General features: G+C 31.5%; 1 protein-coding gene across 1 annotated transcript in view; it reads left to right on the top strand.

Annotated features, from left to right (window-relative positions):
• DCDC1 (doublecortin domain containing 1) overlaps positions 1 to 18,635 on the top strand; it is a 469,965-nt gene that overhangs the window by 63,017 nt on the left and 388,313 nt on the right. The window contains exon 8 of the mRNA XM_049780695.1: positions 12,573 to 12,739. Coding sequence (XP_049636652.1) covers positions 12,573 to 12,739 — 167 coding nt within the window. The remainder of the gene's footprint in view (positions 1 to 12,572; positions 12,740 to 18,635) is intronic.

The raw sequence follows: 18,635 nt of genomic DNA, 5'->3' as shown, positions 1-18,635 counted from the left end.
GCTAAAGTTTTTTTGTTTCTTTTGGGGTCACACCCACAGTGCTTGCTGGTGTCTTCTGGCTTTGCATTCAGGAAAAACTTCCCATGGGCTCTGGGGGACTATATGGAATTCAAGGGATTGAACCCAGGTTGATTATATGCAAGAAAAGAGCCCTATCTGCTGTACTGTGGTCTCTCCTGCCCCAGAGTTAGTTTTATTGTAGAAGCCTGCAAAGGTGGCTGAAATAGTATAAATTGAACTATATTTTGATAAAATCGTTCAGTACCACTCTCATCCCTCTGTCATTTGTTACTTATTTTTTAAGTTTTCTTAACACTTTGGCTTAATTAGTTATTGTATTATGTTGACCAAAATATGTTATTCTTCTTGTTTAAGGAGGTCTTAAATATTTTAGAATACTCACGAGGTTGCTATTCCAATAATAAAATCATGTTCCTTTAGGAGTCTAATAGAACATGTTGAAGAGTTTAAATTTTACCCCAGAAAATTCTGAGCTAAAATAGTATATAGCACATGCACTTATTAGCTATACTATCAGACCATACATGGTTCAGTGGAAACACTAAGTGTGTCGAGTGTTCACTACTGGTTACATTTCATACCTCAAATTAGGCCAATCAGCACTGTTCAAAATATCTGCCTACTTGATACATATTTTTAGATATTTTGATTGAGATCATATGACAGGTTTAATATATTTTCATTACAAAATTTCAATAAAATTCTGGTAAGACTTTACAATTCAGAGAGTATTGAGGGTGTTGTGATCTTGCAACATTTGCAGATATACATTTGTCATGTTCCAGACAAGCAGTCATTATTTCTCTGAAGTAGAAATTGGGAAGTACAGGTATATAGCCAAATATTGACCCAAACAAAGCTTTTGTTCTTTATGCATGGCCATAAAATGTCTGTCTAGATTTAAACCTTGTCTAAAGAAGCTGCATACTCATTTTCAGGGTCTCATTTATAATAGCCTTGCCTCTCAGACATTCTTCCTTATAGAAGTGGTGCCATCTTAGGCACATGCTTGCTGTGGATTCATATACTAAAATTAGTCACATATTTTATCATGTTAAATTTCCACTTCTCTATGCATAGTTTTTATATTAAAATAAAGGGAGAATTCAATCAGGGATAGCACTGGTTTTCATGTTGGCACAAGCTAGGTTAATTTGGAGTTTTCTGCTATGCTCATCTGTTTTCTTTTGAGGAAAAAAGTACAAATAAAAGGCTTTGTGGCTGAGATAAAAGCAGGACCCTGAACATAGTCCTGTTCAGGTGAATATCCTGCTCCTGGATTCAACCTTAACTAAACTGGCCTTGGGTTTTGCACTCCTCCAGATCCCAGACAACCAACAGTAGTGGTCACAATCATAAAGGTTTACCTGAGGGGCCTGGAGAGATAGCTTAACAGCTTGGAGCACATATGTCCATAGATATCCATCACCTCATGATTCCCTAAACTAGGAATTATCCTGAACATCTCCAGGTATTGGTCAGAATACACCTTCTATCCTTAAGAGTTGTTTGTTTGAGGTGTATTCTCTATCCCTTCATAATATATTCCAAACACTTTCATATTTTCTGTACTTTGAATCCCATATTTATGACTTCATGTTAAACAAACAAAATGATAGATCCTATTCTGGTGTGGCATCATCTTATCTTTGGACTAGTATTTTCAATTCATAAAAGAATTATGGATTCATAATTGGAATTTAAGAAACCTATTTAATGCACAACTCTTATCTCATCTCATTTGTTTAACTAGAGAATAACTTTGAGTGGATTTTGGAATTGAAATAACTGTTCATGTTTCTGAGGTGATGTTTTTTAATGCCCAGTGAAGATCAATATTATTGCCTTTTCCTACTGAATATGTGACTTTTTCTTGAGATTGAATGATCCTGGTCTTGAGGTTATCTTTCTGTCATGATTTCCTGTTGTATTTAGGATTTGCCTTTTATTCTACTCCAAATATTTTAGAAAAGTCCTTTTTCCTCACAGATCTAGGACTACCTAGTTTGTTTCAGTTAAAGTCCTTTATTTTACTTTTCCTTTTTTTTTCTGATTCAACTTGTGTTTTTCTAACATATTCTTCTAGACACTTTTCTTGTAGGATTTTTCATAGTGAGATATGTCAAGTCAATAAGTTCCAAGTTTGTCAATAGTACCCTTGTTCAAACTGGTCTTATTCATTTTCACCTCTGAGTTAAATAATCCTACTAGGATGTATTTTCCTGCAGTCTGACATATAATTTCTATTGTTTTTCTGAATCCCTTGCAATAGAATTTAGGCAAACAATAATAAAATTCTTATTGCCTTTACCTCTTTATATCTTTATTATATTTGACACACACTTTTGGAGTTCATGAAAATACTTAAAATTATTTATGCTAGTATTCTGAATATTTTCTTCTCCAGTTTGTTTAGATTTTATGTGTTATCTTTGTATAACTATTTCTCCTTTAGCAGATTCTGTTTCTCTTGTCATTAACTTATCCTTCATATAAATATCATCTCTTCATAGCATTTGGTATTCTGGATTCTTCAAGTATTGTTTAGAGTTTTCTCTCTGATATTTAATCTTTATTCCACTGTTAGTTGAAACCAGTAACTGTTTCTGACTTTCTAGCAATTATAACATTTTTCTTTTCGGTAACATTTTTATGACTAGTTTATGCGTGGGATGGAGAGGAAGTTTAAATGTTAAAGCTTGTGGCATGCATATACAAGATCTTGAGTTCATTTTCTGGTATTGCATGACCCATGAACATCACCAGTTGCATCTCCCACAATAAAATCTATGGTACTATTGTAAGGGAGTACTTCTAGTTGCTTCATACCTTGTATTCAGGATTTTCCTTTCTCTTTTTCTTTTTCTTTTTTTATATTGTATGCTCAGATTAGATGTTTGCCTTTAGTCTAAATATATCTTTTCCTTGAGCTAAACAAATCTGCCTTCTTTTCTTTTCTTGCACACACTGCTCTTTGCTGATCATAAGAGTGAAGCATAGTTTAAAATAGTACTTTCTAATTGCTAATTTAACAAATATAATTCCTATATTTGTAACATTTTCTATGAGTTGTTTCTCTACCTTAGTGTAATTATATATTATTAATTTTATAATAAATCTTGTTCTCTTCTGGAGATAAAGCCAGTAGAATTTCTGAATTTTAAAATTATGATGAAAATTTATGTATTAGCCAACTTTGTTGGAGGTTACTTTAAAAGCTTTGGACAAGAAACATGAGTTTGTGGTTAGCTTTCCAAGCTCCTCTTTGGCTGAGAACACAGTTTAAGAGGATAATGAGGCCTAGTATTTGAAGCAGGGGATCTATGCCTCCTACCCAGGTAATGTACTTATAATTCAAATATAGAATCTCACTGTAGCATATGTGGAACTCAACTATTATTATCTTTAAAACCTTGGCCTTCAAATTTAACTATAAAATGCAGAGAAGCAATAACTGTTGCTCCAGTACACAATTACTGAAATGGTGTAAACACAATCTTAGACTGGCCCACAGTATCAGATGAAGTTTATCTTATGATTCATGCATAAACCAGCACAACAAAACAAGTGTGATCAACTGGTTGCTACCACCACTCCCTATTAGGGCTTTTAGGGGTCTCAAACTTGCGGCCTGCAGGCCGCAAACGGCCCTCCATACAACATTTTGTGGCCCTGCCCTAGAGGAATCTTTTTATATTTTGTTTTGTTTTAGTTGTTTGGGTCACACACCCCCAATGTTCAAGGCTTACTACTGACTTTGCACTCAAGGATCACCCCGACTTTGCCTCCTGCGGCCCGCAGGTAAATTGAGTTTGAGACCCCATACTATGTAGTTCTTTTTTGTTATAAGATTTAAGGTAAACCTACCTTTGTTCTATGGTCATCTACTTCAGTAAAAATATAGCTAGCTATAAGTGACAGCCCAATTGTAGAGTACCTGGTACCTGGCTTCAGACATAGGGCCACAGTTTTAATCCCTGCATCACCCCAGATAAAGAAACAAAGCAAAGGAAGGAGTAAAGCAAAGATTTGTCCAGTGAAAGTAAACCTTAGCCCCTGATCACGAATTGATGTCAATACCAAAGATGAGAGAGAGGAGAGAGAGAGGGGAGAGAGAGAGAGAGAGAGAGAGAGAGAGAGAGAGAGAGAGAGAGAGAGACAGACAGACAGACAGACAGACAGACAGACAGAGGAGAGAGAGGGGAGAGGGGGGGACTAGAATAGAATAAATTGGAATGGAAGCCTGTTGATGGCAGGCATTGCGTGGTAACATTGCCCCACTGACGCATATAAAAATTTGCTTTCTTGTAGTTCAATGTTACCTCAGTAAATAATAAATTTTAAAAGCTAAGCACAATATGTTGACACATTGAAACTAAATCTTTGGTGCTTAACAAAAAAGTATATATAGTTATTGTTATATATCTGTATATATACATAAACATAAATTTACAAATATAGATATTTCAGTTAAAAACCTATACATTTTATTGTGCTGAATAATAATACAGGAAATAAGGCACTTGCTTTACATGCTACTGAATTTGATTCAAATCTGGCTCTTGATATGGTCCTCTGAGCACTGCTAGAGATGTCCCATGAGCACACAGTCAGGAGTAACTCTCACCGCTCCAGCCCCTATTTGTGTGATTTTTTTTAAATCAAATTCTTGCTCTTTTCCCTTTCCTTTAAGTTTGTCTTTCAGCTTCTAGTTTTTATGTTTCTATCTCAGTCTTTGAATTTTAATACCAAATACTTTACTCTTACTCTAATGATTTCTCTATATCCCTAGAATTTCATTATTTTAAAAGTGAAAATAGAGTAACTGCCAATGAATTATATAACCTAATTGTTACTAATTTTTATAAAACTTATAAAAGTAAAATTCTCATGTAAAAAGAACATGATTCAGAAATAAATGTTTTTTTATTCATCTGAAAGTTTTTATGAAAGGTGAGATATTAAACAAATATATATATATATATATATATATATATATAAAGCCTTACATAATCTTAGAATATTCTACTTTTTGAGGTAAATTTGAGAAATAAATGTCAAAAGTAAATTAACCTACATTTTCTGAAACATTTTAGTTCATCACATTTAAAATAAATTATTATTCTTATTAGTTTTTGGGTTTTGGGTCAAACCAGGTGATGCTCAGGAGTTACTCCTGGATATGTACTCAGAAATCACTCTTGGCTTGGGGGAACCATATGGGACACCAGGGGATTGAACCATGATCTGTCCAAGACTAGCATGGGCAAGGTAGACACCTTACTGCTTGTGCCACAGCTCTGGCTTCTTAAAGTAAATTTTTAATATTTATTTTAACTTTTATTCATAAATTATGAATTTATGAAATATTTGTATCATAAATAAAATTATAAATATAAATAATATATTGGTTTAGCACTTGTATATAACAGACCAAACAATCAAGAACTTTACTCACATAATCTATAGGTCTCTGAGAATTATATATATTGTTTTTATTATAAGTCTCAGAATTAGATATGTATGTTTCAAGTATGTAATTATTTCTGCTTCTGACTAAAAAATGACCTATTTTCTTTTTTTAAAATTTTGTCTTAGATATGACTTTATAATAGAACAATACAGTTTTGATACATTTTATAATTAGCTTGCCTTTGAATGTTAGCAACATATTAAGTTTTTGCATATTTGATTTTGTTCCAAGGTTTTACTAGGTTTTCTATTACATCTTTTGCTATTGGGTCAAAAGTTAATTGGTTCCTAAGTTAACACAATTTGTGTTAATCTTTTCTCAGTAGTAATAAAATATAATATAAAAATGTGTGAAGTATTATAGTAAGCATTTATAGTTATAGTCCTAGAGGCCTTTTAATTTTTATTAAGTTCAGTGAATTATTTTCCAAAACTAACTTCAAATAATACTTTTTGGTATAGTATTAAAGTTTATAAATATGATCTTGTGTATTTAATCACTGTATATCTCATGCTCACATAAAATAGATGATACAAGTAATTTTAATTCTTTATTTCTTCATATACATATTTACAGTGCATACAGATACACATTATTATTAAATATCACATATACCCAAGAAATTGAGTTCACAAAATACTTGTATTTTTAAAAATACAAACTATTATTTTTGTTGAAGGGTAAAACAAAACTCAGACAATAGAACCCCAGTCGATTTCTACATGTCTAAATCAAGTTATTTAAATAAATGAATTGTGTATGCTGACCTATTCTACCAATGTGCTGGGGGGGTGTATAAAAAAAAAAGATGTGCATGGTGGTGGAAGTAGAAAGAGACATAAAGCGTATTGGAAAACTACCAAATGTCCCCTGCAAATGGGCCCTATTCAGAATCAGTAAGCGTATGATGAGTGAAGTGGTTTTGAATATCTCCTTTAGATTCCATGCTGTTACAAGGCCAGCCCTGAACATGGCAACTCTTATTTCCACACACAGTACCTCTTCACTCTCAATTTAACCCCAAAATCTGATGAACCCATTACTCCATACTTGATTTCATGGAACAAGGAGTAGATATAGTTACAAATGATCAATCACCAGCCGTGAACCAAAGCAGCAAGGCATTAACAATTCACACCATTTCGGTCCACTTGCTCAAGCAGAAGATGTGCCAGCATATTTAATGCACAGCTACTTCGTTCAGTTTAAGAAAGACATGACTCAGGTTACATTTTCAAAACAGAGACTTCCTAAGATTTCATACTTCCCCAATGTCAACTTTCACCCCACAAATCAGCAATTAAAATAACTATGTTTCCTGTAAAGGTCACATTTCTAAATTAAAGTTTACTAAGGTAAGAACAATATGGCCTATGAAATTCTTCCCTCAACCCATCCCAGTTTTGTTTGATCCCATCATACAAATCAATGTCTCCAACATCAGTATTATAACACTGTAGACCCCACAGGCAATGTGCCATCAGTTTAATAGGATCACAGAAATACTAAAGCAGCTGTGAAAGATTGCTCTAACTATAGCAATTGTGTGCTTGTCATTTTGTTCAGTGGAGGAAAAAGTCCAAATTTGGGTAGGCATTGGTATTTAAGAAAATGCCTGCTAAATCTTCTATAAGTACTCTAAGGACAATAAGATTTGACACATAGCATGTAAACAAAAGAAAAACAGCAGCTGTAAGTTTACCTTTTATGGATAAAAAATACACTTAGGAATCAGTATGCACTCTACCAATTTTCCCAGCTGACCATGGTATTGAGTAGAGTGTACTAGATCCTTTTGGACTAGCAGCTTTCAATTTAAGGCTGGGTGAGAAACATTAAAACACATGCATACCTTATGCATCTCCCTTCAGGACTTGACTTCCAAAGTTTCTTGACTTCCGAAGTCACCTCTTAGATTCTTTTAAAAGACCTTACTTTGCTTCCTCTGACAAAAATCTTCCTAGATCAATTGTAAGTTAAAAATAAGTCCAATTATTAGGGAAATTTCTAAATGTTTTGATATATTTCTAATGTTATCCTACTAACAATAGCCACATATTTTTGAGACTGCAGTCTAAAGCTTACTGACAGAGAACATATAGAAGTTTCTTTAGTTATGATCTGGGAAATGATCTTTTTTCAGAATCTTATGTACTATTACTGAAATGTGAACATTATAACATCATATTGGTTATGATCCTTGATATTCAGTTGGCATAAAGTTTAAGTGAAGCTATTAAGAAGTTTATTAATTACATTATGTCTAGTGATGTTTGGAAATATAATAATAAATAAATAATATTTTTATATTTTCAGAGTAATTTACATGAAATTGCAGTATCTCTTAATACACCATGTTGCTTTTAGAGAGGGTTATATTTATGGTTGGTAGATATAGTATTTTATAAAACTTTCTACTTTATATCTATTTTTTTTTTTTTTGGATTTTTTGGGACTTTATATCTATTTTATAGTCTCAAGAATTTTTGTGTTTTCTCTCAATAGGAGTTTTCACTTCCTTAAGTGTAAAAAAAATCTTTATTTTGGACTGGGGATATTTATCAGTTATATATTGTCCATTCTTCACATATGTGAGGCTCTGGGTTCAATCCCTGGCTCAGTTGGGGAAAAAGGTCCTATATTTTACTGCAAATCAAAAAAGTTTAAGTAGCTTTTTTTTAAATCAGATGTGAAGTAGTTTTGATATAAACTATTTTTGAAGATTGAGTTTGTATTGTTTCTTATACATATTATTGGAGTTTATAGCATTTGAAGTTATTATTGGGAATTTAATTTTTGTTTTGTTTTGTTTTTTGAGCCACATGAGGTGACGCTCAGGGGTTACTCCCGACTATGAGCTCAAAAATCACTCCTGACTTGGGGGACAATATGGGATGCCAGGGGATCGAATCCTGGTTCGTCCTAGGTTAGCGAGTGCAAGGCAGAGACCATACCACTTGCACCATTGCTCTGGCCTCCAGAATTTACTTTATTATTTAAGATAATTACTTTGACCTTAATCTAATATTATTGCTGTGTTGTTTCAGTTCTATGTGTGCCTTTTTTAAAGCAGCATAATTTATGATAGGGTAGGTATCTTATGATATGATATGATATGATACTGCATATAGGACTTTTCAAGACTTAATAAAATATTACAACCTCTTGACCAGGTTAGTTAATGTTTCATTGCCAAATTGTAATATTTTTGTATTTTCCTTACCTTCCAAAATTATATAAAGAAAATTAAAATAAATTAATAGTATGCATCTATGATATGTGTCAAAAGCCAGGCATATTCACCAAATTTTGATTGTATTTTCATCGGGTCTTAGAAAGTTAAATAATAAAAAAAATAAAATATAAAAAGAAAGTTAAATATTCTTAGTGATATGTGAAATTGGCCTCATAATTCTAAAACTTACCAAAAAAGCTGTCTATAGTATAACCAAAGTACTATTAGTGTCGTAGACAATTCTTAAACATTGCTTTTGCCAAACTAAGAAATGCTACCACCTCAAATGCCAGTTTATGATTTCCTCGAATACAAATTTAGAAAGGGAGAATTTAGGGACTAAAACAAATTTATAAGAAAAATATGTATAAGCAATGCTCTGTGAAGCAGGGAACAATTGATTCTGCATAAATATACAAAATATCTTCCTAGGCGAGACAGCAAATAATATGAATATTGAAGAGCATATTAGGTGAAAATAGGGAAGAGTGCAAGAAATTGTGCAAGAAAGTATTAGGTAAAATAGCGGAAGAAATATAAAGGAAATGGAACAAAATGCATAAAGAAAAGGGAACATAGATCGCCATAAAATTAATTTAGCTAATGACCTTAATCATGTGATTTATTTACTTGAGATACTCAGCACTAACTATCCAGTGAATTTAGTGATTTTAGTGTCATGTTCTATCTCTAGCTTTTTCAGACTTATTTCCAAGTCCATTGAAAATATTTGATTAACTTAAGTTGGCCCTATAATCTTTATTAGAAAATGAGCAAATGGATAAAAAGTAATCATTTGTATAATGGATTAGTGGAAGAAATGATCCTATTGGAATAACTACATTTTCCTGATGTATGCATATTGATAAACTTAGAGAATGATTAATTTCCAAATCATTTGTCTCAGACAAATGTTGAGAACTTGCTTAATGATAATATTAAAATTGGAGAAAAGTAAAGTTCTTGTTACAATTATGTAGTAGGAAAAATATATAGAACACCAATAATAAAAGCATCAAATATAAGACATGTATATACGTATGCCTGCAAATATGAAAGAATACAGGATAATGGAAACCAGTTAGTCTTCTTAAATGCTGCAGTGGTTCTGAGTAGCAAAGAGAAAATCATGTTTTAGAAAAACACCAAACAATATTCTGGACATTCCCTGAGAAAAACTTTTTTCTCCACTGTCATGGGCTTTACTAGTTTTCAGCAACATTTAAGCTTAGTCTCTTTGCAGAGTTGAAATTTGTCTCTGCAGAATTGAAACTTGCCTGTTATTTGTCCTTTATAAATCATTGCCCTTATATTCTGCACAGTTCTATGTAATCATGTTTTTAAACCTAGTGAAATTTTATTTCTGAAATAAAGAACTTTCCAAAAAAGATAAACTGTGTAGCAAACTCATTAGTTTTCTTTTATATAGGATACTAGGAATACCTATTAAAGTACTTAAAAGATTCAAAATCTGTAGTTGGAGTTGAAAGGTCAAGTGCTTTTTTAAAAATAATTTACTTAAAAAGTATACTTCATGGCTATTATATTAGGCCAAGTCTTTCTTTGATCAAGTTTTAAAAATAATTAATTTTATTTTTTCTCCCCCCCCCTCCAAATTAGACTGATTATACTTCCTTTCTAAGTATTTAGGCCTATCATTTTCTTATGTTTTCTATACCTTCCTAGTTAGTGGAAACATTGTTTGTTCTTAGAGTGTGCTTTGTCTTCCTTTTCAAGAAGATCATCAAAGTTACTAGTTTGCAGCTTCCAAAAAGAAAGCCTTCTAATCCCTAGTTCAGAGGCTAACTAACCTTTATTAGTGCTCTCATAGTTATAATGAGGACCTTGCTTCCAGCAGGGAGATTCTAGAATACTGAACAGATTATTCAACAAGTTCAGAGCAGATTCTGAAGTCCCTTATAAAACCTGCTTGTGAATACTGCTTTCTTTGCTTTGCAGTTTCTGGTTTCCATAGTATTCCTAATTACATAAATCATGTGAAGCAGGAGAGCTATTTTCTACCCAATATTAATTCTACCAATGCTTGAAGTTTGATATAATTTGCTTTTTTCCTAAACTGTATTTTAAAATAAAATCGTATGGAGGGTAAAAACTCCACAGTTTTTTTTAAAGTAGTTTCATGTTAGTTGATCTATGAGATTGTTCTTAGTCCCACATAAAAAACTTTAATAACTATTTTTCTGAGTACCGTAAAAATATGGCTTTATGACTAGTAAATCCATACATTTTTTCAGGTTTAAATTCCAAATTAATTCAAGCTGTAAATCATTCAAATTTATTATCAATTTGTTTATGTTATTTAACTTGATTTCAGTTTAAGAACCATTTATGTAATGCCTTTTCATCTTTAAAATTGTACTGGGCTTAATTAGGGTGCCTATTAAAATATATGAATTAAAATCTAATAACTAGCAATTGTGATTGTTGTAGCAATTAACTAAAGGCATTGCAAATTCTTAAGCTAAACTTCTTTAGAAAAAACTATAATCAAGATTGATTTCTACTGTATGTTTCTTAAAGGAGTACCAATGTTTCCCAACATTTCCAGATATCTCTCTAGTGTTGAATATATTAGAAAGAATTTAAATTGTGCTTTGGTAGAGAGTTGCAGAACTTAGAGCCATAAAATGCATAACTTTCTTACTAGGAGCAAAATTCAGCAGAAACTAGTAGCAAAGGCCATTTGCATAACTCAGCAGCTCAGCAGCTGAGCTGAATCTAATTGTAATTCAATTTCCAGATTGCTGTGCTAGGCCTCTCTGCATAAAATATGCAACATATAACATAACCAATGACATGAACCTATTTTCTTTGCATTTAAATTTTTTGAGTAGGAATATGGATTAAGATAAAGAAACCAAGTCATATGGGTATTTTTTAGTGTGTTTATGTTATGCCATGTGTATTCACTTAAAGACCACATTAAAAAATATGGCATTCTTTCATTTTTCTGTGTTCTCATGTGTGCCTAAGATTCTTTTTATTTCTTTATTTCTAGCTTTTCAGAGGAAAATTGAAAAATGTTAGCTAGCTGCCATGTTATTTGACTATTTTACACTAGAAAGACTTTAGAAGCTAATCGTGTGAAAAGTGTATAAACATGCCTGTCAAGTCCATAAGGATGCTGCAATACAGGCCCACAAGTAAATATCCTTTATCTATTTACAAGATGCATACTTGGAATAACATTCCTTAAATCTTTGACTAGCTTATATCCCAAAAACTTAAAAACAGAAAGCTATGATAAAATGTTGGCTTAAGATTCTCCCTCCCCCTCTGACATTTTTAAACAGCTTTGCCATATTGTTTTATGGTTATTTAAGCAATGCAACATAAAGATACAGAAAACATGACTTGTGAAGGTGTGGATGCATCATATTTTATGAATAATTTCCAGAGGTAATGTTTTAGGTCTATAGATTCCTCTACAGGAACTCTATACAGACACAACATGGATCTTACAATTTTATCAGGACAATGCAAGTAGATTTCAGCAAGGTTGGTTCCAACTCATCTGTGATAAATGAGAAGATAAGGCAATCAGTGCACACCATGACACTCTGTGCAGCTAGTTAGGCACACTTCAGAACTATTCAGGTGTGCGCACAAAGCTTATGAGTCTTGCATGGGGGGGTGTGTGTTTCAATATAAATACATCCTTCATGGTGGCCACTAGTAATGCAGGAATTGCCTCTCTGTGACTTAACCTAAGTCAGATATAAATAATAGATGTTAAGAGTTAGCTTTGGTATTGGGGCTTATTTCTGGCAGTGTATTTTGGTTGGGTCAAAAGAATTTGTTTTCCCTTATTTTCTCTTATAGTTACTCTGCTTGAAAAATGTCTGCAGAATTCCATCACACCTTTGCGGGGACCAGTTTGGGTCTCTAATGGAGAAGGTTTCAGCCCCTCAGGAGCTAAGATGTACATCCAAGAAGTACTTTTGGCCTTGTACCAACGATTAAAGTCTGCAAAAATATATTATAAACAGGTGAGTCACCCCCTCTTTAAAATACAGCTCTTTTTTTTAATGTACTTAGTTGTAAGGAGGCAGTGATTGGCATTGTGTCATAAAAGATCTGTGACATGTATTTCATGAGCTCAGTGCCCATTAGGGAGCCAAAATGCTTCTTCTGTAATCTCAAAGCCAACAATAATGGGGCTAATTGTATCTGTCTTTTGGTATGGGATGTCATATGTCTCATCTTTTCTTGCTACATACTGTGCAATAGGAAGGCAACTCCTTATGTAAAAATTCTGTAGAATGTAACTTTAAAAAACATGCATTGAAAAGTTCAGTCTTCTATTTCTTAAAAATATGAAATAAAAAAATGCTATTGTGGAAATTAAGCTAAAATATATCAACCAGAAGGGGAATTGATATATGAGTTAACTTTATATCAAGATAATGAGAAACTTCATTTATGATTATCAAACTGATGTGTGTTTAGGATCTCAAAGTATAGACAGAATAAATGTATCTTGTTGGGTGAAACTAGATTTTGTCTTTTAATGTATAAGTATTTTCCTATAATTATAAGTAAAAGTCTGTCTAAAGATTCATATTTTAATAACTACTTTCAACTACTTTATAAGGGCTTTAATTTATCTTAATGTATAAATCACATTGTACAATAGAATGATTAATTTCAACTTATAAAATAAAAATGGATGAGCTATATCTTCAGAATTCTCTTAGTATTTGATCTTATGAAGTTAAACATACATTTACCATGTTAAATAATGGGTCGGGTCCTACATTTCATAAGTAGGAGGTTCCAGTCAAGAACTGAACTCATTATCTCAGACCACAGGCTGCTGAAAAATGAATATTTTGAAAGCATCATGCTATTATTCCTGTGTGCAGGGGGAGGGGGAGTGGCAATGTGATTCATCTCAGTGTTCACACAGCACCTCCTGCTGTCGGCTTTGGAAAAGAACAACTTGTATTGACAGATTCCTTGACCCACCCAAGAACCTGCGTGAAACATCTTCCCATGAGAAACTTTTAGACACGAAATGTGGTGTCATTTTTACCAGTTAGTTCATTTCAAGAAAGGTTTGAATAACACCTGTAATTTTATTTGTAATTAAAAATACTAAATAAATCCTACCTTACTATAAGTTTTATTATGACAATTTAGATTATTTTAACAAAATATTAAAATTTTAAGTTGCAGTGGTATTATACAATAAAATGTGTCCAATTATATTCACTTGCCATGTTTTAAGAGTTTTATTTAACCTATTAGTTTAAAAGCATTTAATGAAAATTATGAGAAAATAAAGATACTGCTTAAAATTTATCTTAAGAAGCTTAGTTATTTTCTAAGGGTTATATAAAGTGAAGGTTTTAAAACAGTTCTGATCTTTTTCTTCCATTGTTCTAAATCTTTAAAATTTAATATATGAAAGTAGTCATACTATATTTTAAAGTTTTCTATATATTGTTAGAAAATAAAAAGCTTAAAATATATTTCTTGGATTTGTAAAAGTTTCTTAATGAGTCAAAATGTATGAAAACTAGATTTTATTAAAAAGTATATAAATTTGAACAAAAGGAACAGCTCTAAAATTTTATCAGTCAAAATTGTAACTATAAACTGAGAAATTCTAGAAATATTAAAAAACTAGGTTCTTTTCTCACTGCATCTATTCTTTCAGTAAATTGTAATAATTTTAAAGTTTTGCAAATTAAATTTTTTAGTGTTGTGTTTCAGACCAATTTAAAAATATACCTGAAGAAAACTATTTTAAAATGTACATTTTATGCTAATTTATATTTTTAAATATTTTTCTTTTTTTTTTTGCACGGTTTTATTTTGATAACTTAAAATTATCTTCAGTGTTTAGAAAAGTTGAACTGTTATCAGGTCATTAGTGGGTAAGTGTTAACCCTGTCAATTGCTTTATTTGGAAACAGGATTTATTAGCAGCTATACCTCTTAGCATTAATGAACTTTTTTTGAACTGCAATTTTTCATTCAGCCTAGGGAAGTCTTTTCTATTTAATTTTATATAAGGTCATCTAATAGACTCATTAGATATATAAAATGAAGTTAGATGAGAACTTATATTTTCTTAATCTAATCTTTAAAATAATAGAATTATATTAACTCTTAACATCTTTTCATTTATTGCATTTCTGATATTATCTATAAAATAATAATTCCTCCCCCCGGGATTCTGTCAAACTTTTATAGACTTAAATTGAAGTTTTGGAATTCTTGAAGGAAATCCCTTTTAATGTGAAAATACTGCTTTAAAAGAAATGTCAAAACTACATGCTTTATTTATGTAATTATTCACTGTTCAGCTTTTAACTTTAACTTGGTTGTTATAGCATGCAGCTGCATTAAGCCCACTACATTAGTGTGGCCTTAAATATATACTGATTCACATATATAAAATGAGATATTATATTTAGGACATCATAAAGTCAGTTAGCCTTTACATTTATCACATTTATTTCCTTAAAACTGGAAACATCTTAGAAATTGCTCAGAGCAAAGCAGAATCTATTTAATTGGCAATCTCTGAAGTAGCATAAACGGGTTTCTATGAAATGCAGTTAACACTTTCAGCGACGGGCCTATTGAATCTCATTAGCATTCTTGTTATGTGGTGGTGCTGTTGGTGGGGGTGTTGAAGTAGGAATGCCATTGTGTGGAGTTCCAGTGTTTGGGGACAAACACTGCTGTGGAAGGAACGTGTGAAAAGGCCACAGTCCTGTCAGTGAATGAGGAAGGCTGTGCTTTCTGTGTGCTTCAAGCAGGGAAGCTGTCATTCAGGGGCCTAACACAGCTAAACAGAGGCCAAAACACAAGCCTGCACTACCTTTTAAAATGATATTAGTGATTTTTAAACATGATCTTCTTTATTTATGATCCTATATAGAGCTTTTAGTTGCTGTCAGTAAACAAAATAAATGTCAGTCTGTTCAGAAACACTGTAGAGAGGCATAGCCGTCCCTGGAACTGGGCCAGGATAGCATAGAAATAATAAATCAGAATGGCTGGTCTTAAGCACGAAAGTGGTTTTCAGGAAAGTTGTTTCTGGAACTCTCTTCCCAATTTTGCTACTTCTGTGAACTTTTTTGCCCATCCAATAAAGTCCTATAGATTTTGGTTTAAAACTTCTTAATAGTTCTCATTTTTGTTTTGAAAAAGTTTTAAAAAGAACTCAAAAACATAGTTTTCATCCTTTAAAGTGGCTCACATTAGGCTCATAGACTGCCCGGCCAATTCTGAAATTCAGAGTTGAAACAAAAGAAATGAGTAACTGTAATATCTTAGCAACCATTATCTTAATCATGAATAAAGTGGTATTCTCTATGATAAAGACAAAAAATTGAAGAATTTTTAACTTCTATTTCAAATTTGCACACTTAGAGAATAAATGAACAACTTTGATATTAAGTTTTAACTTGTTTGGTTGACTTGAAAATTGAATTTAAAAATGACTTCAAATATTTCTTTAAGATCTTGAGTCATTTTTTTAAACATTGTCAGTATATGGGAAAAAGTTGACCAGTTCTATTTACATATGAAGCTTCTGGGGTATGTATTTGAGATATTTATCATAGGTCACTACTTACTACCAAGTTTGTTGAAAATTTTAACTTTTTGTTTGAGTAAATTACATTTTTTATGAGTGCATATGATACTTTTAATTTATTAATTTAAGCAAGGTCTTTTTGAATGGTATTATATATTATTTCTAAATAATATAAAAGGTTGTAAAGTCTTCACCTCTAAATTTCTACTTAAAAATTGGGTTTCATATTTTTTAAACTTTAAAGGTAACTATTTGTAAGCATATATTATGTGAAGAAATAGCCATCTAGCTTTAGTATATACTGTTTTTATGGTTTAAATTTAAAATGTATTTTACTGTACATTAAACTAATCTTTGGAAGCAGTTCGATTGCTTAAAATAACTTAATGTCAGCTCACTTTCTCCATACTTCCTATGAGTTTGATACTTATATATCCAACCAAGAATAAGAGTTCTATTCAGAAATCATTTAGTAAAAATAGACTTAGGGTTGATAGAATCACATTTATTGCATAGGGGCATCTCCATATTTTAATTTTTTATATTTTATAAAATTTATATTTTCTTGGGTCAACCAAAATAATTTATTAGTCTTAGCATTGCTGAATGATAACTATTCTGTATCTCATACATACAAAAAATATAAATCTAACTTTTTTCTGAGTTTTATTGAAATACAATTTTCATAAAATTGTGCAAGGTTATTGTGTGTGGTGTATTACATACTTATTCAAAGCTCATATATTTCAAAGTTTTAAAGTCCACAATGAAGGGTTAGTTAACATTTTCATAACCTCACATAATTACCATTTTCTTTTTGTGATGAAAACCTTTGTGATGTAATTTCATATGCTTTCTGGTATATAGTGTAGTATCATTAACTATAGTCACATGTTATATAGTAGATGCCCATTTATGTAAACTTTTAAATAATTGTCTGTTTCTTCCTGATCTCAGATAATTTCCTATTCCCAGACTATACCTAACATATTAGCTGTGAACTTTTTAAAATCATTTGAAGCCTTGGAACCAAATGTACTTTTATATATTTATAGACATACACATATAGCTTGCTAATAAAATACCTAAAATCACATTTTTCAAAAGAAATATTATCTCTGAAAGTTCTCTTGAGCAACTTTTAAGAATATTAGATTGCTTATAGTTTTGAATGATAGTTGAAATTTTTTCCTGAAACCAAGCTCCATTCTAGTTACTTGAAGTATTTTAAGAACCTTAAACTTGTGCCTTTTTCTAAGTGTCATGCTTTGAGCAGGCCTAACATCAGTTAAATGAAGTGAAAATTGCATTCTTGTCTTGATAGAGATGAAAATGGATTTCTGGTCATGAAATAGATGTAGTTGTCACTTTTTAAAAAAGGTGTCAGCAGTTTGCTTCAGCGAGTAAGGTGCCAATTCAGAATGGCAGTAAACTTGTGATCTGAGCAATCAATAAAATGCTTCAATAACTTCTGCTTCATTACACTTATAATAAGAGGCTATAGATCCATGGCACATAAAATGTTGATAAAGAGGATATGAGGGGACCGGCTATGACAATTTTCTCTAAAGCACAGTAAGTGCAATATTGCCATCTAGAGTTTGTGCATAGGTAATTATTACAGAGAGGGAGAAAACCCTTACAATGAAATAAAATGAGAAATGATATTAAAATACTGACTTTTTTCCATTATTGATCCATGGCACAGTCGTCTTCCTGGGACATTTCATTTGACTTGACATATGTACCTGTTTAGGTTAGGAGGAAAAAGTTCAAATCTGTATTTTTTCCATCATTTTGCTTAAAATTTTATGATTAAATATGTGTACCACTGGCTAAAAATAGAATTTTTCCATAAAAATCGTTAAATAACAAATTTTGGAAAAAATATTAGACTTAAAGATTTTTCTTTTTCACATGATAATTCAGTTACATAAAAACTATGAGTATTATTGCCATTCCATTTGAATGACTTCAGTATCATCAAACACTTCTTCAAACACTAGGAGCTATTTTACTTTTTAAATATTTTTAAGTAGATTTTAATGTGTATATGGTACAGGACATTAGCATTTTAATGAAGAGTTCTTTCTGGGTAGGGTCTAAAAATATTTCTTCATCCTTAAATTGTCACTTAAAAATAATTAGTTATCATCCTACTGTCTGTGAGCCTTTAACATTCTTAAGCTATCTTATTTTTAAAAATTTTTTAGATAAGCTAATACAAAATACATCTTTAAACTAAGTAATACTGAGCATTTATCTTTCTGAAAATGTAATTAAACTTGTCTAGTAGAAAACATTTTAAAGTGCATTTTTATGAAATAATA

This window comes from Suncus etruscus, chromosome 9, assembly GCF_024139225.1.
Source record: "Suncus etruscus isolate mSunEtr1 chromosome 9, mSunEtr1.pri.cur, whole genome shotgun sequence".
NCBI classification, from domain to species: Eukaryota; Metazoa; Chordata; class Mammalia; order Eulipotyphla; family Soricidae; genus Suncus; species Suncus etruscus.
The sequence above is the reverse complement of the archived record's forward strand: the minus strand, read 5'-3'. Positions and strand labels throughout refer to the sequence as shown.